This window comes from Hermetia illucens, chromosome 1 (assembly GCF_905115235.1).
Source record: "Hermetia illucens chromosome 1, iHerIll2.2.curated.20191125, whole genome shotgun sequence".
Classification (NCBI taxonomy): Eukaryota; Metazoa; Arthropoda; class Insecta; order Diptera; family Stratiomyidae; genus Hermetia; species Hermetia illucens.
Genome location: NC_051849.1, coordinates 147,216,805 through 147,240,016, shown reverse-complemented (window position 1 = coordinate 147,240,016; position 23,212 = coordinate 147,216,805). Strand labels below are relative to the sequence as shown.

General features: G+C 42.2%; 2 protein-coding genes across 3 annotated transcripts; both read left to right on the top strand.

Moving 5' to 3' along the window:
- The first annotated feature begins 6,035 nt into the window (after positions 1-6,035).
- On the top strand, positions 6,036-11,931 carry LOC119661567 (farnesol dehydrogenase-like). Of its 2 annotated transcripts, XM_038070961.1 has the most exons (4): positions 6,036-6,164; positions 6,390-6,994; positions 11,445-11,570; positions 11,688-11,729. In XM_038070961.1, the coding sequence occupies exons 2-4, from the start codon at positions 6,413-6,415 to the stop codon at positions 11,727-11,729; spliced, it is 750 nt and encodes a 249-aa protein (XP_037926889.1). In that variant the 5' UTR covers positions 6,036-6,164; positions 6,390-6,412. The 2 variants fall into 2 exon arrangements, with proteins under 2 accessions (XP_037926889.1, XP_037926888.1); XM_038070960.1 differs by lacking the exon at positions 6,036-6,164 and having other exon boundaries at positions 6,413-6,994; positions 11,688-11,931.
- Positions 11,932-19,900: 7,969 nt separating this feature from the next.
- Positions 19,901-21,530, top strand: LOC119661568 (farnesol dehydrogenase-like). Its single transcript, XM_038070964.1, has 3 exons — positions 19,901-20,499; positions 21,203-21,328; positions 21,428-21,530. Exons 1-3 carry the CDS (start codon positions 19,918-19,920, stop codon positions 21,467-21,469), a joined length of 750 nt encoding a protein of 249 aa, XP_037926892.1. The 5' UTR covers positions 19,901-19,917; the 3' UTR covers positions 21,470-21,530.
- Positions 21,531-23,212: the final 1,682 nt, after the last annotated feature.

The following is a 23,212-nucleotide window of genomic DNA, read 5'->3' as shown; positions in this document are numbered from 1 at the left end:
AGAAACAGTCCGTGCAATTCATCGTCTAAAAAATCATAACCCCCCAGGAGCCGATGGAATTACAGCCGAATTGGTTAAATATGGAGGCGACCAGTTACACCAAGTGGTTCGTTAACTTGTGCTCAAGGTATGGAACAGCGAATCAATGCCTGACGATTGGTAATGAGGCATTATCTGTCTCATACATAAAAAGGGAGATATCACACAGTGCAGCAATTATAGAGGTATCACGTTGCTGAATACCATCTATAAGATAATCTCCGCTATCTTGCTAGGTCGAATTGCTTCATACGCCCAGAACATCATTGGCCCATACCAAAGAGGCTTCACTCCAGGCAAATCAGTAACAGATCAGATTTTCTTTGTGCGGCAAGCGATGGAAAAACTGCTGGAATATGGACAACAGTTGCACCACTTTTTCATCGACTTTAAAGCAGCCTATGATAGCATAGCCAGTGTAAAACTGTACACGGCCATGAGAGAATTCGGTATCCCGACGAAGGTAATAAGACTGACTAGACTAACCCTGACCAATGTGCGAGGCCAGATAAAAGCAGCAGGATCACTCTTAAAACCATTCGACATCGACAACGGTCTACGACAAGGGGATGACCTATCATGCGTCCTCTTTAACCTGGCCCTCGAGAAAGTGATCCGTGATGCTGATGTAAATGCGAGAGGTACGATTCTCTTTAAGTCCACCCAATTACTGGCCTATGCTGACGATATCGACATCATGGGAAGAACCACCCGAGACCTGCAATCTGTCTTCATCCAGATTGAGCAGGCGGCGATTAATGCGAGATCTTGGGCTGCACATCAATGAAGGGCAAGACAAAATATATGGTGGCAACGTCAGCACCGAAGACGAATCAACCAACAACATCAAACCGCACTGATGATAGAACTTTGAGACCGTTGACAATTTCTCCTATCTAGGTTAGAATATCCAAACCGATAACAACTACGATGATGAAATCCCCGCACGGTTGTTGTCAGCCAACAGAGCCTATTTCAGCTTAGAAAAACTGTTCCACTCGAAACGTCTCACCATAGGGTCAAAGCTCTTACTGTACAAGACTATGATCTTGCCAGTCCTCATGTATTCGTCGGAAACCTGGGTTCTTAGCAAGAAAAACTGCGAACTCTTAGCCGCGTTCGAGTGAAGAATCCTCCGAAGAATTTTGGACCCCCTACATAAGGATGGACGATTCCGTTGCCTACACAATCACGAAATCTATGAGCGATACTATGACCGTCCGGTTGTGGATAAAATCCGGCTCAATAGGTCTCGGTGAGCGGGTCACTTAATCCTTATGGATGAAGATGATCCCACCCGGAAAGTCTATAAGGGCAATTACTATGGTAGAAAAAGAAGACGAGGCAGACCCTGCCTAAGATGGAGCGATGGCGTGGGCCAGAACGCCAGACAGCTTTTAGGGATATCGAGTTGGTGGACCTCGGCGCAAAATCGGGATGTCTGGAGTTCCTTAATAAGGCAGGCATAGACCGAATACAGGTTGTTGCGCTGTTGATGATAATGACATTTTGGGGATTAGATGACCCAGTTCGCTACAATTTTAGTCACTGCATGCAGAAAAATTATTGAAAGTTGTTAAGATGATATATCTTTAAAAAATCGTGAAAATGACCTATTTTTTGCGCTACTATTTTCGAAAATTTATTTTTATAACTCGGTTGTTTAACGTTTTTTAAATTAAAATTATAATCATTGTTCGGATGATAGATGATGATACTTCCTACTTGTTAACTATCAAATACAAAAAATTGTTACATACATTAATTGGCAATTTTTTATCATAATTCAAGACGTCAATAGTGATATATAAGAAAAGTGAAAAGACTCCATTTCTTTTTTATGGCAAACAAATTCAAGTAAAGGGTTGAAATAACGAGCATCACAAAGGAAAACTTCCTTCTCTGAGCAACGGATTACATGGTACACGGACCGATCCTTTACAGCAAAGAAGTTGGGTACGGAGCCGTTGTTGCAAGAACTTTGAACCAATCGATGAACATCCTAGTGAGTTAGAGGTTTTTTTTAGACAAACTATAGAGACAGGACGTTTCTATTCTGCCCGACGTTCAAGCGGCCAGTTAGGCACTTAGGTCCAACCGGGTAAACTTAAAACTGGGGTGAGAATACCTTATTTTTTTGGGTAGGGTAGGTGAATACATTTACACATGGAGTGCTGGACTCCCTCAACGTTACGCCATCAAACTACTAACTGAACACTTTCCCATCGCCAGAGAGCTAGCCTGGAAACCTTTGTCACATTACTACGGGATAGCCTTCGAACTCTTCTGCCTCACGGAGCCTTCAAATCATGTAATTCATTCCACCAAAGGGAGGGGAGACGAGGAAGGGAATTATTAGTTCAAGGAACCGCCGTCATACAGTCCTTCCACCGAGCAACGAAAAGAATCCGAATGTAATACGCAACACGGCTCCACTTGCCACCGCCCTTCAGCATCTCCTCGACAGTGTTGTCTAGAGAGATATCCCCTGTGTTTAAATAGAGCTGCTAATGAATCCCATCCTACATTTCACAAGAAACGCACAATCAGGAGGTTGTGCCTTTCCAATCTTGTGTAAGTAAAATTGAAAACTTCCATGCCACTTATGAGCTCGGCAAGGAAACTTCAGCCACAGCTTTGTTTGCTGTTGCTCTGATTTGCTCAAAAACGCTCATCTTTGAGTCAGGAGTCAGTTCAAGATACTTAACCATTGGTTTTGATTTGATTGTCGATTGGCTGATTGATATGGGAAGCAGGGTCGGAATTCTCTTTTTAGTTAGGATGAGTACTTCGGTTGCTCCAGGGCAAGGTTGAAACCGTGAGCACTCATCCATCCGCTTACGCCCCACACCAATATGCCAAGTCTTCTTTGCGTCTATTCGACGGTGGGTCCAGCAGTAAGCGTCGTGACCTCATCTGCATAACTGACCAGACACCACTCTTCTGGCATGTCAAGTCTAAACAGACTATCATATGAAGCATTCCAGGGGCTCCGGTCCTAGGAAAGATCCGTGCACTACTCCAGGTGAGACCTAAATCCTCCTGTGACCCTCAAGCGTCTCATAGAGCAGGGAGCGGTTCCTCAAATAATCCATGAATATCCATAAAAGATAACTCGGGACATGGAAAGTATTGCCTGGTGTGCTTAGAATGTCTTTCCATCTTACTGAATTGAAGGCATTTCTCACGTCAAGCGGAGGAGTGCTACCCGCCGAGTTCAGTGGCTGTGTGCTCTGCTCGATGAACGGGTCTATTTCTGGTGAGTTTTTCCAGCAGTTTCCCGGTAGTGTCAAACATGTAAAGTGGTCGGCTTGAAGACAGCAACTCAGGGTCGCTTTCGGTTTGCTTTCAAACGCGAAGGAAGAATACCCACTTTCACGCAAGCGTTGAATGTGCCGAGCAGTCGGTCTGGCCGATGCTAGAGTGCCAGTTTGTACACCTCGGCCGGGATATCATCGGATCCTGGCGTCTTCTTGTTTTTCATAGAGAGGACTGTCTCTTTCAATTCGTTTACAAAAAAGTTGGCAATTCTCGGCGTTCCCCACGCTACCGTCATTATCCCGTACGGGGTGCGCAAGGAATAGTGCCAGTGCAATGCGGTCCATCCGCCCTGCCTTGAAAGACCTGCGTTTCTCCAGAGCCCCGATTTTTCGGGTTGCTTGCTCCTTAAACCTTTTCGTTAGAAACACCGCCCATCACACATTGATTATACAAGTTATGTTCTCGCCGCCATTTTGAGAATCCGTTTCCCTCTGGAGTCTGGCCCATTCAAGTGTCCTGGCATTGAAGTCACCTTCGATCAAGATCCGTCTCCCTGTGTCCAAGTTAGCATCGTCCAGAGCATCAAGCCTGCGTCGAAAGTTCGGAATTGCCTTATTTTGTATTAGATGGACTCTGGAAAACTTTTCCAATAAACACCGAATCCAAACATAGAGTCTCCTCGGCCTTGGTCAAGAACTCTGAGGTGGCTGACGTACCGAACCCAGATGGTTGCGGTACCTGATATGTCGGGGTGTCATGAAGTAGGGTTCTTGTTTCGACACTGTTCACTGATGAGCACTATATCAGCTTTGGTCTCCGCAGCGGACTACGCTAGTAACTCGTGAGCAGTTGCATAGAACGCAACTTTCATTTTCGCTACAGGTATTTGCTTTATGGCCGGCCTGTCCGCATCTGTGGCACGTTAGCCTGCCCCTTCGGTTTTTTCCCTGTCAGGTCCTTGGCAGATTGTAGACGTGTACCTATAATCTAAACATCGGTCACATTTGGCGGAGGCGGTCTAGATTCGTATTCTACACACTATCCAATCAGTGATTTTGCCGCTATTTAGAAGCTTCCTCGCGTATTGCGTAACTTCCACTAACGAGTTTTTGGCTTCGGGTGTTCGTAGAGATGATACTAATGCGGACGTTAGCTGCCTTCGATCATTCGCGCTTAATGGCCTCTGTGAGGAAGTCAAGGTCTCGCATTGCCAGAGAACACGTCTTTCCAATAACGCCTTGACCGCTTCATAGAACGTACCTTTATCTGTTGTCCTCGAGCTGAATTCGACCAGGACTCCGCCACCTTCCGTTTTCCGAATATAAGACAATTCTCCCCGCAATCTTCGGGGTTGATCCTATAACGGGTTTCGATGCCCTTTCCATCTTTCGTTTTTTCCCCTGTTCGCTCTGTAACGGGCTCTCGGCGATCCGTTAGGCGCTTACGGTGTTCTTACCGGGGGGCGCGCTCTTGTTTCTGCTTTTCGCGTATGTTCTGTTAATCCCCATGTGTGAAATCCATTCTATCGAGGAGCTTCTTCAGTTCCATCAGCCCATTTTTCATCGCTTTGTTGGCGTTTTTCTGGAGAAACGTCGGAGACTGCATGCGTGTCACAACTGTCGCGCATTTGTTGATAAGCCTTTTTTCTTCGGCTTTTGCAGGAGTAGTCGACTCACACTTGGCTTGTAGTCATCTGGTCAGCATTCCCATTGCTCCTCTTTCTGCAACAACAGCACTGCGTGGTACTGTTTGGTTTGGCATCTCCCTCGCAAGTGCTGCATCACTTTCCGAGTCTTTTTCTCTGTTTGCACATCCCGATATCTCGTCGGCTATTTCAGCCCTTGCTGCATCCGGCGAAGCGACGCATTTTTGTGCTGCGTAACAAACGGAGTGAACTCATTTTACATTCCCACTATCTCCTCATTCATATTGTTTTATTCGCCATTCAAATATTTATCAAGCATCGTGTGCAAAGAGTAGGCCACAATAGTCAAGAACAGGTATACCGTTGGTGACAAAACTCTTACCCCAGTTCCTTGAGGCCTATGCTTAGTTGATCCTAGAATTCATGGACGGATTAGCGCTCGCAACGCGGTGTACTAAGAAGAACCTGAAGAGAATAGCAGGAATACTCACTGGGTTGTTGGCTAAATGATGACTTAGGGAAGCCAGCGATATCTGTGGACACTGTCAGCAGATTCTGTGAGGAGAGGGATGAAACGTTCATACATGTTCTTGGACAGTGTCTGGTATTTGTGCGAAGTAGGTTAAGGTCCCTGGGAGAGAATTTAATGCCAGATGCCAGACTGAAGCATTTGGGAGTAGGTAAGTAATAAAAATACTTATTGGTTAAAGGCAACTTACTATAGTTAATAGATATATAGTACTATTTAAGTATTTAAGTATTTAAGGCGCACAATCTTTCTTCTGGGACGCAGTGGGGAAGTTGCCCTGGACAATTTACTTTTTTTATTACCTATGAGAAAAAATAATAATTTTAAGGTAGAATTGTGTATTATAGACTACTTGTAGTCTGCATCCAGTAATTTAGCAAATGATGAGAAATTTTCAGATATTTAAACGAGCACTTTATAAGTACAAAATATTGCAGTTGATAAGACATAATGTGGAGCACAAGGCTAGAACGTTAGCACCCTAAAAAACTACTAATGCCAGTTTTATGTTGAAGTGAACGATCTGACAGTCTGACAAACATTCTGTGGTACTATACACAAGCAGTTTAGAAAAGCCCGCATTCATTCCGGGGTCCAAGTTGATTTTTTTGCCTCCAGTAGTGAATGTTGTTCTTCTCTTGCTTCCATAGCCTCCAATCCGACCTTACTATCTATTCTACTGTTCATTAGGTAAAATATTTATTTCTGAAATTCAAACCGTTGTGAGACTTTTACACTTGCATCTATTTCCTGTATTAGTGGTTATCTGCCAGCACACCAAACTGAGGACACAAATTTTAATAGCAATATTGAACTAGCCCCGCTGGAAGATGAAGAGATAACCAATTCTTGTTTATATATGTATGTACATATGTCATCTATTATATTATCCATCTTATACAAATTCTCTTTTAGTTTCTATTTGAACCTGAGTGAACATGGAACGTTGGCAGAATAAGGTGGCCGTTGTGACCGGGGCTAGTTCGGGAATCGGAGCCGCGGTTGTGAAGGATTTGCTAGAGGCCGGCTTGGCGGTTGCAGGTTTAGCTCGCCGTTATGAACGAATGATCGTCCTCAGGAATAGTTTACCAGCAGAACAACAATCCCGATTTCACCCCATCAGGTGCGATGTTTCAAACGAAGAAGATGTGAAACAGACCTTTGGATGGATCGAGAACAATCTTGGAGGGACCGATATTCTGGTGAACAACGCCGGTATCGCGAAGCGTGGCTTGTGTTTGATAACTCCTGATAACACAACACCTATTCGCGAAACGATAGAGACAAATGTTATGGGGGTTGTTTACTGTACCCGTGAAGCATTCAATTCTATGAAAAATCGGAACTTTGATGGGCATATTCTAATCGTTAACAGCGTGGCCGGGTATCAAATTTGGAATTTTATGAATACCGGATTGTCTTCGATGAATATGTACGCCCCATCCAAGTTTGCTATAACGGCTATGACTGAAACATATCGACAAGAATTCGCGAATGTTGGAACAAAAGTGAAAATAACAGTGAGTGCCATATTTACAATTTCTTATCAAATAAATTTTTAATCAAGTGGAAATTTCCAGTAAATATTTCCTATATTACTTTTTCACTAGTCTCATAATCTCTTAAAATTAGTTTTATTTGTAACGCGCTGTGAAGCAAGCGAAAGTAATTTTTGAAGTGAAGTATATATTTATGAGCAGGTGCGATTGATAAACTACTACCCTTAAATGTATGCTGAAAATTACATTTTTGTCTTACCTTCTCCACAACTAAAACTTACAGACATGCCCAAATAGAAGCCTAATTAATTTAATGAGTTTATAAATTGCTTTCAATTTCTGATAATAATAATAATAATCGTTGGCGCAACAATCCATGTTGGATCAGGGCCTTGAAGTGTGTTAGAGCACTTCATTCGGCCAACTGGAATAGAATTAAAGGGGCGTTGGCTGACATAGGTGTCCCCGGATACTTAGCGAATTTGGTGGAAAACTACCTCTCAGAGAGGACTCTCTGGTACGGGACGGATGAGGGCCCCAAAGAGTACATTGTCACAGCCGGGGTACCACAGGGATCGGTACTTGGTCCCCTGTTGTGGAATATCATGTATAATGGGGTGCTTGCTCTTCCCGTCCCAGAGGGGACTACGATTGTCGGCTTTGCTGATGACCTAGCTGTGGTTGTTGCAGCAAAACACCCAGAAGATGTGGAGGTTTACGCAACGGAAACGGTGAGAGCGGTAAAGTCCTGGCTAGAAAAGGCCGGGCTGACCTTGGCGGACGCGAAAACGGAAGCGGTCTTGATAACGAAACGCAGGAAAAATAATACTGTAAAAGTGGAGGTCGGTGGACATACGGTCGTATCAAAGCCGGCTATCAAATACCTGGGGGTAATAATTGACACCAAATTGAGTTTTAGGGAGCACCTAGAGTATGCATGCCAAAAGGCAGCCAGTGCCACCACGGCACTTGCAAAAATGTTGCCAAATATTGGTGGGCCGAAATATTGCCGGAGGTTGGTGCTAGCCGGAGTGGTGCGCTCCATCCTGCTCTACTCGTCGCCTGTGTGGGCAGAGGCGCTTGCAAGCTCTCAGAGGCGGAAGCAGGTGAACTCGGTTTACCGGCGGATGGCTTTGAGGGTTTGCAGTGCTTTGAGAACCACATCAGATGAGGCAGTATTGGTGGTGGCAGGCATGATCCCGGTTGACATTCTGGCCAAAGAAATGAGTGTCCTGTACAATGCAAGACATATGGAGGGGCATGCACAGCGTAGAAATGCGGCAAGGTCAGAGTCGCTTGATCTCTGGCAACGCAGATGGGACGAGTCTGCGAAAGGTCGGTGGACGCACAGGCTCATTCCCAACATTAGGGTGTGGCTTGCGCGAAAACATGGGGATACCAACTACCACATTACCCAGTTCCTCACAGGACACGGTGGTTGCTACAGGCAGTATCTGCATCGCTTTGGGTTGGATGATTTTCCGAACTGTCCCAGATGCGATGGCATACCGGAGGATCCAGAGCATGTGATGTTTCACTGCCCACGATTTGCGATGGAGAGAAGGAGCTTAAACCAGGTGCTGGGCAGGAGCGGGACCCCGGAGAGCTTGGTTCCTGAGATGCTGGAGTCCGAGGAGAAGTGGCTTGCGGTTAGCTCCGCAATCATCCAAATGCAGGAGGAGTTGCTGAAAGAACAAAGAAGGAGGAAAGCTGCAAATAGGAGAAGGATGAGTGCCTAAGAGCAAACCTACCCCGCGAAGTAATACCTCAATGGTGGTCCCGCGGGGCTGGGGCTGGAGAGACCGGGGGTGGTTTTTAGTGGGTGTGAATCCCACACGCGCCCGCTGTTGTTCCGCCGTTCGGGCGGCGGAGCTGCTTCGGACGTGTCTTTCTAAGATTTTCCCCCTCCGTGTACGCACAAAAAAAAACAAAAAAAACAAAAAGAGCACTTCATTTAAGACCGTAACTGATATCTCCTTCATTTCGTAGTTTACTTTATGTCTAATGCAGTTTTTTTTCTTTAAATGTTTGGTAAAGGTTGAATTTTCAGGTCGTGGAATGTTTATTAAAGGGGAGGGAAAAGGCTACCTTTAAAAAGTAATGGACTCTTCAAATAGGGGTTTTTGATGTCATCATGGGAGAATTTGAAAGGTTAACCCTAACCAATGGAAGGGAGAGGAGTAAGAGTATATGTTGAATAAAAAGAAAGCTCCCTCCTTCCTAACCCCGTTAAAAAATCACGGGAGCCATCCCCCTAAAAATCTATGGGGTTCAAAATTGGGGCTTAACTCCGATCTCTATCCTTCCGGAACAAAGGACGGTATGAATGGAGAAACGGAGTTCTCTCACGCCCCGTTGATAAATCGTGACGCTCAGCCCCCTTAAAAAGTCATGGCGCTTCAAATTATGGGATATTTTGATATCATCATGATAAAGTTTAGAGACAGAAGCTCTTTCGCTTCTGCCTCCACGGCATCCTTTCTGGTTGCGGATTTAAAGAGCAGATCTCCGCCCCTCCATAAACTCCTTCCACCTTCCGGGGATGGGGTTGAAAATTCAGCCTGTAATGATATGAGTGGAATAGGAGATCAAGTCGATCATCCTGAGTGGCCGATAACGACCTAGAGGGCAGAGCTATCCCAAAAAGCTAAACAAATTGGCAAAATTGACCGTGAAGGTCCGCCCACAAAGGTTGAAGCTCTATCAAAGTGCTCGGTCGACACGTTCTTGCACGCCTCTGTGCTAGCCAGGCTCGGGAATGTGGGGGGGTCCTTTGAGCGCTTTGATCCCTCACGCTTCATTACGTAAAACAACGTGCCTTGTCCGATGCGTGGGTCCGCACCGGATTTTAAAGTCGATTTTACAAGGAATTTCGCGACGGCCTATCGATGGACAAACAGAACGCGAGCTAAATTGGAAAATAAAAAAAAAAAAAAAACCGGCTCGACCGCGCGCGTGGAGCCGTTAGTCTCCGGACCCGAGTGCCGCGATCAAGGAGGGGAAGATCCACGACGGATCACCGTCTCAATTGCCGTCTCTTCCGCCTCAGATCTTGTACGAGGCGCGGCCTCTGAGGTTCCCACCCTTCCTCGACATCCTCCGGCCAATTATTCGTTTAGAGGATGTCCCTTCAATAGGAATTCTGCGGGAGTAAGGAGGAACTAAGGGGAGGAAGTCCTCAAACCACCATCACTCTATTCACACTTCATTGTTTATCCAATTCTATAACATTAATCATAACAAACAAAAATGAAAATAAAAATAAGCAATTGGTCAAATTCAAAGAAGAAAATAATAAAAAAATGAAAAATAAATAAAAATAAAAAGAAAATAAAGAAAAGAAAATCAAAACAATGACTAACCCAGGTCGTCACGCCGAGCTCGGTTGGCGGCTGGTGTACAAAGTCTAAAAAACGAAAATTTTCTCAGGAATATGATTAAACTATTTATATGCATATATCAATAACACTTAGTGTAAGTTATGCAAGTAGCAGCTTTGGCCGTTGTGCATGCTCTGTGTCCTTTGACGTTACTAGTGATAATATACACGAAATATTGAATGCATAAAAATCCGATCGCTATTTATGTCACAGGACATCATCAATATCTAACGCCCTAATTTTTACTCTTGTGTAATGTGCTTGTGTAATTTTAGATTTATTCTAATTTATATTTCAAATATTTCCCGTTAGAGCACTAACGAAAGAGTAAAATCCACTTAAATATTAATTCTATTAGTTTTCTACTTCCACCTTAATGCAACTTCAAATTAAGCATAAACCTAGGTTTCTTTCACTCACTTTCTTATTTTCTGTTTATAATTTAATTAATTTTTAATATATTATACTTTTTTATCGAAACAAAGCCTCCACTTTTCGTGTTCAAAACTTCACTTCCTTTGTCGCTTCGTCTCCTACACTCCAAAAGAAAAGGCTCCCTTCTTGCTCTTCCTCCGTTGCTCCTCCAATCTTTCCACTTCCTCGTTTTCTTTTCCCCAACTTCTCCAAGTCTTTCACCTTCTTGCTCCTTCAACCTGTCCACCTCCTCCAACGCCAAATCGAAAAACTCCCAGTTCTTTTTCCGCGCACCTTTTCCCTCACCAAGCAACACTCTCCTCGTTCTCTCTTCGTGCACCGCTTCTATTCCCGCTACATAGCCTTTCTCACTCGCTAGGCAATGTTGCGGCAACATGCGCATGCGCCTGCGGATGCGGCAAATCATTCGCCTCTTGTCAAGATCAATTCGCTCGAATGCATTCAATAATGTGCAATCTGCGGCGAACATTAAGGCAATTGCACACTATTAAATGCATTGTTTAAGCAAATTAATTAAGAAAGAGTCGAATGAGATTCCGCTCCTGTCGCGCAGCCGCGGTCACTACAAGCCTTTATCAAAAATTTAAATATTATTAATTAGTTTAATGTTGGTTTGTTGCTCTCTTTCACGTACTTGGTTTTTATCTTTTTGACAGAGCATTAGTCCTGGATTGGTTGATACGGAAATTATTTCAGATAACATGCGCGATAGGCCAATGTTAAAACCTGAGGATATTTCTAAGGCTATACTGTTTGCCATCTCGACCCCACCTCATGTCCAGGTAAATGATTTTCTCTTTTGTTTAAGTACAGTGCTCATATATAAATATAAACATGTACTATATGTATGATGAAGGTATTTCTAGTCTAATTTATTATTATCTTTCCGTCAATTTCAGATTCACGAGCTAACGATCAAACCTGTTGGAGAAAACTTTTAGATGTGCGCTTGTAAGATTTCTATTCCGATAGGGTTATCCTGTTGGTGCTACGTTTTAGAAGTGTAAATCTTTCCAATGACGACACATCTATCAGTTACCGGTTTGCGGCTATTTTCCGAATATTTGAATTATTTGTATATACATATTTGTCAGAAAAATCTTACGAAAATATTTTTGAAAATATATGTCGTCGTAAAATCACTGCCACGTAGACATAAATTGTTTAGGTTCCCTCTTTCTCGAATTAATTAATGTTGAAAAACCAAAAATTCCGAATTGTAGTTATTGGATTGTGTCGGGGACATATTGTTCAGAAAAATCTCTAAAATATGGCTTACTGTGCTACATATGTGTACATAGGGCATTATCCCTATCGTCCATGTTTGACCATCCACTGATATTTTTGCTTTTGATCAATTCGTCGCTTAAATTATGTGTTTTCCCCAATATCACCGTCTTTTTTAGAAAATTTCTTTTCCTAAATTACTGTTAGAAATGATCAATCAATTAAATTTTTTTCTCAAAGGTAAGTACGAATAGTATTCATTTATTTCAAGTTGGTGATGTTTTCAAGCGTTCATAAATGACAGAACCGCTTTTTTAGGGTTTTATTGAAAACAAAACCTGGTTAAAATCGGTTTGCTGCTTGTCTGTCCGTATATCTGGCTGGCTGTCTGTCACACGCACTTTTTTCAAAAAACGGCACCAAATTTGGTGGAAAAGTGGGAACTGAGAGTTACATCGTTCTATGTCAAATTTAAAGGGAGGAATGCGATCCGGATAGCTTAGTGGTTAGAGCACTAGGCTGTCATACGCAAAGTTGCGGTTCAAATCTCACTGGTGGCAGTGGAATTTGCATCGTGATTTGACGTCGGATACCAGTCGATTCAGCTGTGAATGAGTACCTGAGGCAAATCAGGGTAATAATCTCGGGCAAGCGCAATGCTGACCACATTGCCTCCTACAGGCTATTCTGTAGTGTACCGTTATGGTCTTGAATGAAGTGTTCTAACACACTTCAAGGCCCTGATCCAATATGCATTGTTGCACCAACGATTATTATTATTATTAATGTGATTAAGTGTGATATAAAATGAAAGATCACATATTTCGAAACCAGGCCTTAGTGTTGAAGCTGATTGCGAAATGGGGGAGTTGAAGGTCATAAAGGGGTCACTTTAGTTCATATGAATTCGCTTTATATGATGATGACGTCATACACGTCTGAGAGTGGGATAAAATCATGTGAAATACACAATTCTGACCTAATATAACTTTGTTAATAATGGTTGGATTTTTTTTCAAACTTTCCAGAATTATGTATTATGTCATTAATTATAATGATACCAAATTTTGTACTTCTAGGACGAATTTAAGGCGGGTTTCGGGTAACTTTCTAAAACATGGTATAGGCTATTATTAACTAGATTTGAGCAGATATTGGAATGGGATGTATCTTGAGGTTTAAACTTTGTATGACTGCACCATTGTGATTCTTGCAGACTTTTCGGTCGGATAGGCTCTGAGAACGAGACTTGTTACACTCCCCTATGCTTTAGCTAATCGTAAAAATCAGGATCGGTTTCGAAAGGTGCTGATCGAGCCTTTCATTTAATATCCCACATAGTCATATTCTGTGCAAAAAAAACGTACATCCCCTTTTCGCATGTATGGGGAATTCCCCCTTAAAATCAGTGCAAAATGATGCTACCCGTTGTATGTAAAGGGATTCATGGGCCATACGTTCTCACCAAATTTTGTGGCAATAGGTTCAGTCATTTCCATGTAAATCGGGTGTGGCAAACAGACATTGAATCGATTCTAATAACGTCTTGTTTAATCTATTCATCTCTTCAATGGCGGTAATAGTTGCACACGTTTTGAACCATGATGTCCGATAAATTTTCTATTAGTCAGGAAAAGTTAATTTATTATAGAATAGGTACTTTATCAGCGGCAAATCAGTCTTTTTTAGACCGCAACATATGAACTGTCGTGTTACCATACATTAGTTTAGTTTAGTTTACTGGGGGGAGGCGCAGCTCCGAGCACTCAGGCCATTGTTAGGCTCATTGTACTATCCCCGTAAATCGCCTATACAATAGCTTTCCGCCTACGACGTTCGCAGGCTTTAGCGAATCTCAGAATATTCTCCAGAGGCACACCCTCTGCCTGCAGATTCTTCATTGAAGAAAACCTTACAAAGGTGTCTTCGTCTGAGATCTGATGAGGCCGAGCAGCTGCATAAAAATTGCAGGGCTGTCTCCTCACATTGGCTGCACATAGCCGAAACCACCACCCCAATCTTTTCTATATGGTAGTTTAAGGAACAGTGTCCCGTTAAAAGCCCTACTGGGGTTCCCACTTCTTAAGGGACTATAAAAATGCCACTCTGAGGACTCCAGGCTCTTTCATAAGGATTTTCGTCTGCCGGCAAGAGTTCAAATTTCTCCACTCGGCTGTGTGAATCTTTGCAATTTCACCCTTCAGAGTAAACTTGACTGTGGACTGCCGGGTTCCAATAGCTGGTTCTGGTCCCACCATTATGGCTCCAGACGCTCGGCGAGCCAGTCTGCCAGCCTCCTCATTACCAGCGATGTTTGAGTGCCTTAGCATCCACATCAGGAATATTTCGTTCAGTCGGCCAAGATTCAGCAGCATCTGATGACAACTCCACACCAACTGGCTTGATATGTCGTTACTTTTTAGTGTTGATTATGCCGCCTGACTGTCGATATTCGAGATTCGAATGGTGCGACCCCTCCATTTTTGATGAAGACATCCTGCCAATGAAAAGACATATATCTCCGCCTGGAATATGGTCGTCATTTTTTCGAGGGATCGGACCAGTTCCATAATTGGACTTCCCGAAAACACCCCTGTGCCCGATCCGCCTCCATAACTGACCCGTCGGTGAAGATTATTAAGTCTGTAATCTGAAAAGACTCATGGCCATTTATCGACCATTCTTCTCTTTTGGTGATTACGACAGTGTATGTCTTTTCAAAGATGAATCTGGAAACCATATGATCGGCCGGTATCAGAGCTAACGGACGCTTGTCAAGGAATTTCCAGATAGACGCATGACCGTATGATTGGCCACCTTTTCACGCTCTAATAGTATCGAGTCTATATGCGTCATTGGCTGCTTTTCGTTCCACCTCCAAGTGAATGGGGGTTAGATTTAGGATAGCTTCAAGTGCCGCAGTCGGCGTAGTACTCACTGCTCCAGTAATACTTAGGCAACCAAGCCCTTGAATCTGCGTTAGCAGCTTCCTGCTGTTAGCAAAGTTTAGTCTCGGCACCAGACGATGCATGCATACATAAAAATGGGTTTTACTATGGATGTATACAGCCATTGCATCCATTCTGGTGAAAGTCCAGGTGTTATCTATCGCATTCCTACATCACCAGAGCAATCCGCAGGATTTCTGATATTGTTCCTAGATATGGTGCTTCCACGTTAACTTGGAGTGGAAATGTGCTCCTAATTACTTGACTGTTTGTGCCAGCTGGATTTCCAACCCTGATAAGGTAGGGTGGGCGGTCAGAGGGTAGTATAGGTCCCAGGGCGAAACGTGGATTGGTATCCACGATGGAGCATAAAACCTGGGAAACGCCTGCTGAATCAACACCAACAGCTCTACTTCCAAACTCTGTCTCCACCTCCACGTGCTGATCGCTGGGAGTTCTTCCTTTATGAAAAGCTGCAATCGGAGAAGGATGAAGGAGAGCCTCCCGCGCCTAAAAACCGGACAAAATGTACAAACTCGTCTTCCAAGTTGGGGGTTGGGTAGGGCTGACAACCCTACACGGAAAAGCGATGTAACGAAGCCACGAAAGCAGCCGCGGACAGGATGGATTTTACTACGACGAACCCGACAACGACGACGGATTAACGATTTGCGCATTTTCTCATGGAATGTGCAGACCCTGCCTAAGATGGAGGGATGGCGTAGATCAGGACCCCAGACAGCTTTCAGAGATATCGAATTAGTGGAGCAAAACCGGGATGTCTGGAGTTCCTAATTGAAACAGGCCTAAACCGGATACCGATTGTTGCGCCGTTGATGATGATGATGATCTTGCAGAAATTGTGGCTTATTTTACGAAGTGATGACAGGCTGCACAACGTTACCAGGTGCATTTTTCGGTCATTTTCTCATTCACAAAAATGTAATATTAACTTTCTTTTGGTTTCGTTTGTGTTGTGCTCGTAAGTATATGACTTGTCGTGTCGTCCAGGGCAGAGCCAACTCATCAGACACTGCCTCATTTCTGCCCTGGGAACAGCGTTAACTAAGTAGTCACAAGGTGGCATTTGCTCCTTTATATCAATTCAAAAGCACGACATGTGTATGTATTATAACGATGACAAAAACCGCGGCCGATACTAAACTAGACGTTTGTTTGAGAATCGAGGGTTTCCTAAGTCATACACGTGCCTTGTTTTCGATTGATATAAGGGAGCAAATGCCACCTTGTAACCTTGTGACTTCGGTCACGCTGCTCCCATGACAGAGGTCAGGCGGCATTAGAGATGCCTCTGCTCTGGACGAAGCCGCAAGTCATTTTCTTTTTGTAGCTTGGGTGCTTCTCGAAGGATGAGGGTGTCGTGGACCAGAAACCTGGAAGTATGTTGCTTTCCAACTGAGCAAATCCAAAGAAAACTACGCTGGTATTATTTACAAAAACTGAATGGTTTTTGACTTCCGAACATGGAGCCGGAGGAGTAAAATATGTGGGAGTTAAAGATGAAACGACTTCTCACAGTTTATGAATTATGCTTCAAAATCACAGTACGGCTATATGGAAATAACGGATATGAGAAGCACAGCTCATTCGATGAGTTGGAGAAGTTAATCCAGTTTTTCTGAATTTTGTTTGGTAATAGATATGAATTTCAAACGTGAAGAAAACTTATATGGGTCAGCAGAATCGGGTGGATGGGGTAAAAGGATATGCAGAATACATGGTGAGATACGAGAAGTGGGCTTCCCTCAGCACAATATGGAGCGTTCATCTAGGCTGAAGTGAATGCGATTCTAAAGGCAGTTAGCTTGGTGATTAATGAGCGGTTCAAGGGTAGGTGTATCGCCATCTACAGCCGTAGAGGAAGGAAAGCAGTCTTCTGATCATCTCAAGTCGTCCAGGAATGTAAAAACCGATTGAACTCTTTTCCTAGATTCAATTTGGTGGTGCTACTCTTGTTGAAATCTTGGGCGACTTAGTAAAAGAAGATTGGCGAATGGTGCGATCAAGAAGTGAAAACAAGCTATGTATATTCACGAGTGCAAAGTTTATCGATTAGCAGGGAAAACTAGGCTAAGTATTGTAGGCATTTTGGCTGGCCATAATTCACTAGCCGGACTGGGCTATTCAGAGTAGGGATTCTACAAGATTTTGCTGATCCATCATATAATGAGGAAGTGTAATATTTTCTATGTAAATCGCCTATGGCGCATCAATGTTCTTCAGATGCAGGGAGTAGCATCATATCTGCTAATGGCAATATTGCGATGCATAAACGAATCTGTGATATTCCGTTAGGCCGGGAAGTCGAGTACAATAGTCGACTACCTCTGAGTGCTTAAAGCGTCTCCCTCACCAAGTTTTGTTTTTGTAGTACCAAAGTTGTCAAATTTAGCACCTTCTGCAGGTTACCAGAACATCATGATTATTATCATTTTGTAGTATTCTATTAGTTAAATAATACTTTTTATCCGAAACCGAAACGAAGTTAATATCTAGAAATATTACGTTTTTGTGAATGACGAAATGGCCGAAGAGTTGACTTGGTAACGTTATGCTACCTATTGTCACTTCGTGAAATAAGACAAAAGTAAAGTACCAGATGTGGTTAATGCATTTCATTATGTCATAAAACGTATAAAATCACTAAGTTGGACATAAAGTGGGGCGACCCTTGCAGAAGCTGACAATTTCAAAACAACGTAATGTTATTTGCAAATTATGGAATTGTTGCTGAATGGAGATGAACATTTTTTCTTTTTGTTTGAACGTTAGGGGGGTCACGGCGACGGCGCGATGGTTGATGGGGTAGAGTGTCAGCCTCTCAATCTCGCCGCTCTGGGTTCGAAACCCAGCCGTGTGATGATAGTGAAACTGAAACATAGTCAGACTGTGTGGATGCCCTGTACTGAACCCCTGCCCTGTGTGAACAGGAAACACTAAGCGGGGTCATAAAAAGTACCATTTAGTACCATTTTGTCGCAGCCTCACCTCATTCGCACGCACAAATTATCGTCAAGTAGAGTATGATTGAAAACGCACGATTTTGTTTTGCAGTTTTTGAAGAGGATCCGAGCATCTGGTTGCAAAGGAAGGAAGTAGGGGAAGGGCGCATTGGTTGTTAAAAGGTACATACTTAAATCAAAAAATTGAATCTGAGTAAAATCACGATTTTATCTGACATTAAAAAGATTTTCCCAACTCAATAAATTTTCAAATGAAACGGGCATCATATGACCACATTCTGAAAATTTACTGCGGGTTCATACTAAAAGTACAAACCAGAACGTTTGCCACCTAGGAAATGATTGAATGTCAGTATCACATTGAAGAGACAGTCTGACAAACATTTTTATAGTGCATTAGAAATGTTGCATCCCTAAAACGTGTTTCCGATTTCCAAGTGTTTCTATTTGCCTCCAATACCGAATCTTATTGCTCCCCATAATCTGCATAATCGGATTTCACTATTTACTTCACAAATTATTAAGGGGCTGCCTGGAATCTTTTAACAAATTGTTAAAGTGAGAATACACATTGAAATATAAAAAAAAACCTAAATCGGTTGGCCTCGATATAACTGTCTCAAAGGTCATTCTAATGTTTTGTGTAAAGCAAAACCTTATTAAAATCGGTTTTTGTCTGTCTGTTTGTCTGTTACATGGACTTTTCTTAGAAGCGTCTGCATCGACTGCTGCCAAATCCTGTGGGACGGTGGAAGGTGGAAGCTATGAATGGCTACCCATCAAGTGAGTTACATCCGTCTATGTTGAGTTTAAGGACGGAGTGGGGGGGTTTACACGCAAAAGGAGGGTTTAAATTCTTTTCCACGGAAGATAGTGGTGTGAGGTATCAAATAAAAGTTTTCGATTAATAGTTCCGAACCGAACCGAAAAATGCTTAAAAAATCTCGAAGTTTCCCCGATAAGGTGCATCAAAATAACCTCCATACAAATATCTACTCAAATTACGTTTATAATAATATATTTCTATGTTTTTGGGAAATCAACTAGAAACCCCATCTTCTAAGTTTATAGCAAATTATAAAAATTTATATAAATATGAAATTTCCTCAAAATCGTACTATTACTGGCATAGTTACCAAACCTCGGAACTGTCTATTCCGTGTTAATTTACTGCGACCCAAATAAATATCAATATTACACTAAAGCGTCGAGCTTGCGGTTTTTGACTCGTTTTAACTAGTTGACAAAGTATAAAGTATAAAGTAGTCGCTAGGCCCGACGAGAGGGGAGAGGGGAAAAGAGAATATTCCCCCCGAAGCCGGAGTTTTGTCGGGGACCCTGAATGGAAATTTTAATGAGGAAAAGGTATAAGAAAGGGTCCGTATTGTTTTCATCCAGGACACGTATAATTTCCAACCCGTGCACTATTGTCGCCAAATTTTTAACCCATGCCAAGATTTGCTGTATAAGAATCAAGAACTTTATGTGAAAAGAAAAACAACAAACAGCATTTTCATATGATTGAGGCTAATACATTAAAATTTCGGTCGAATTGATACTTCATAATCATGTCAAAAGTTGAAAAAAAACGTGATTTCGAGGAAAACACGTTTAAAAAAACCCGTTAGAAGTTCGTAGCATGCGCGCTCTCAAAATAGGCCTCACATAGGTGTATACTACAAGAAAAGTGTTTTTAGAAAATCGACTGTTAAAAAAAAGACAGCAGACGGTCCACATAAGTGAAATATTCATTTCTAGAAATCAAAATATTTCCAGAAGTTCTCTCCACTTTTATCTATTTCATCTATCAATGGTTATCTAATCTGCCTAGCAAACTGCGGGCACAAGTTTTTGTTGCAATGTCGAGTTAATCCTCACTGGAAGATGATGAAATAAACAATTTTTGTTTACATTTTATTTATAATTCAACTTCTATTTCTATTTTAGTTTCAACTTGACCCAAAGTGAATATGGAACGTTGGCAGAATAAAGTGATCGTTGTGACCGGGGCTAGTTCGGGAATCGGAACCGCTGTTGTCAAGGATCTACTTCAGGCTGGTTTGGTAGTAGTGGGCTTAGCTCGTCGTTATGAACGAATGATCGCCCTCAGGAATAGTCTACCAGTGGAGCAACAACCTCGATTTCACCCCTTACGGTGTGACGTTTCAAATGAAGAAGATGTGAGACACGTCTTTGAATGGGTCGACAACAATCTTGGCGGAACTGATATTCTAGTGAACAACGCCGGAGTTGCAAAGGGCGACATATGTCTCATAACTCCTGATAATACAGCACCTATTCGTGAAACCATAGAGACAAACGTTATGGGGGTTGTCCACTGTACACGTGAAGCATTCAAATCCATGAAAAAGCGAAACTTCGATGGACATATTCTCATTGTCAATAGCGTTTCCGGACATAGCATTTGGAATTTCATGAATAATGGACGGTTTTCGTTTAATATGTACGCCCCTTCCAAGTTTGCTATAACAGCGATGACTGCAACTTATCGACAAGAATTCGCGATTGCTGGGACAAAAGTAAAAATAACAGTGAGTGTCATATTCAATACTTTTTACCAAATAAATTTGTAATCAAGTGGGAACTTCTTCAAGTTCTGTTTTAGCATGATAATAGGCTTTGTGTTACATGGACTCTGCCAGCGCTTTTAGGTAAATCTCAGACATAAAAGTCCTTCACTAGGGTAGGTCAACAAACATCGGATACTAAACTGTGATTTAAATACTCCAACAGATGCAATAAGAGATTAAGTGTTCTTTTTACTGCGTGAATCAAGAATTAACTCTGACTACCAACAGATTAGTCAGTCACTGAATAGAATACTGGCGCCTGTCTGAAGACGCGCGCCATGAATAGTATTCTTAGTCTTAATCTGATCTGGGACTGATAGTTATTTAAATTACCTTTATTGGAAGGGCAAAATGAAATGACATGCAATTAGTAGATTTTAGGGTAAAGAGTATTATGAATGGGTTCAGTTGATAATCTCACTCTATCCTGAGAAACGCGCTTAGCTTTCTCCATACGCATAGATGGATACGTACATATTTATATGGAAGCACAATTAATTTGATGAAATTTGAAATGATTTTTAATCTCTGATATTTGCTTTCCCATCTAAAACATTGAATCATGGGCTTGATTGCAAATTTCCTTCTTTAAATGTATTGTTCAATATCGCTTTGGGTTTTTTAGTGTTCTCATGTACATATTTTGTTCTCGTTGTTCTGGCAGAGTATTAGCCCTGGGTTGGTTGATACGGAAATTATTTCAGATACATTGCGCGAGAAACCAATGCTACAACCTGAGGATATTTCCAGTGCTATTCTTTTTGCGATCTCGACTCCACCTCATGTCCAGGTAAATTCGAATTCACACTTTTATATTAATGTATATATGTATGCCAATAACATAATGAACGAATTTCTACTTTAATTGAATTTCTTTTTCTGATTCCAGATTCACGAGCTAACTATTAAACCTGTTGGAGAAGCGTGGTAGATATCTGCTCAGAAGAACTCCACTCAGATAGAGCCAACATTCCACTTTATCTATTTGAATTTTAAATGTCACCAAAGACTATGTAGTTGCCAATAACCTTTATTTTGAAATATAAATATATATATTATTTACTAGTAAAAAAAACCAGAAGGACCAGGGAGGTAGGACCCAATTGTATGCACCATAAAGTGGAATAGGTCTCGTGCTCAGAACTTATTGAACCAAAAAATCTGAAAGGAAAGCACCTTGTCGTATGAATGTAAAATTGAAAATTTACTAGAGGTTCGCTTTTAACTTCTTTTTAGGAAAGCAAACTAGGTGATGAAACAGGGTACAATATTGAAAAGCTTGATGTAAATTCTACCGTTATTAACAAACTTTAGCAGATCAAAATTTTCTATTTTGGATAAATTTATTACACCCAAAGAGGTCATACATGGAATGTGTTCTACAGTATACATATACATATATACTATCATAATATCAGCAATCTTTTCAATAGCTGCTATTTTACAATAATGAATTAGCAATGACTCAAATCAAAGATAATTGAATCATTGAAATAAATGCTGAGTCGTAGCTCAGTATGGAAGTTAACTTCTGCAGGAGTTATTGTTGTTTAACTTGATTTTTCTTGAACTTTAATATACACAATGTATTTGTTTTCTGGGGAAAAAACTCACTTTCATTATAATTGTGGTAATAACATTTATCGTACTCACTAATTGAGGGTAGGTAGGTAGGTTAACAAGAAACTAAATTAACAAAAAACCAAAAACCAAAATACAAATGATAACGGACTGCGGATTATTCAATTAGCAGTGGCACACGAAATGGTTCTTGGAAGTATCTGGTTTGCGCGGTAAGCGGTCCACAAACATACATGGGCCTCTCCAGACGGGACCACTTTCAACCAAATTCACCACGTGTTGACCGAACGCTACCTCTCAGCCTTGACGAATGTCAAAACATATAGGGGGGCCAATATAGACTCGGATCACTATCTCGTTGGCATGGTGCTCCGAGCTCGAATAATAACACCACCTAGAATCACCTCTGACAATCACGTGGGAGTTAACACTGAAGCCATCCACAACACAGTCCTCCGCGACTCCTATAAGAGGGAAATGGATGCCGCAATAACCGCAGTCAACAGAGGACCTGGAGATGAAGCATTAACAAATGATCTTCACAACCACCTGAAGAACGTTATCATGGATACGGCCACAAACATACTTGGCCCCAGTTGCAAAACGAGGCGGACGATGAATGTAAGCTAGCAACGGAACGGAAGAATGCCGCATACCGAGTAATGTTGCATTCTCAAAGAACGCGGGCGCAGAGACTTATCACGAACTCCGACGAGCGCAGAAGCGACTTCACAGACGGAAAAAGAAAGCCTGGGAGAACCAACAAGTCTGTGAACTAGAAAAGTACAGGGAGCAACTGCACCAGGCGCGGAACTTTTACCAACAAGTCAGCAGGACGAAGCCTTATACACCTCGATGCTCATCCTGCCGAGACAAAGAGGGAAATCTGATTTCCGACAGAATGGGCATATTGGAGTGATGGATTGAGTACTTTGATGAGCTACTGAATAATCAGAACATCGGCGAGTTGGAGTTCCCGCCAACTGAAGACGACGGACAAATACTGCCACCACCAAGTTTAGGAGAAATCGTCCGTGCAATTCATCGGTTAAAAAATCATATGTCGCCAGGAGCCGATGGAATTACAGCCGAA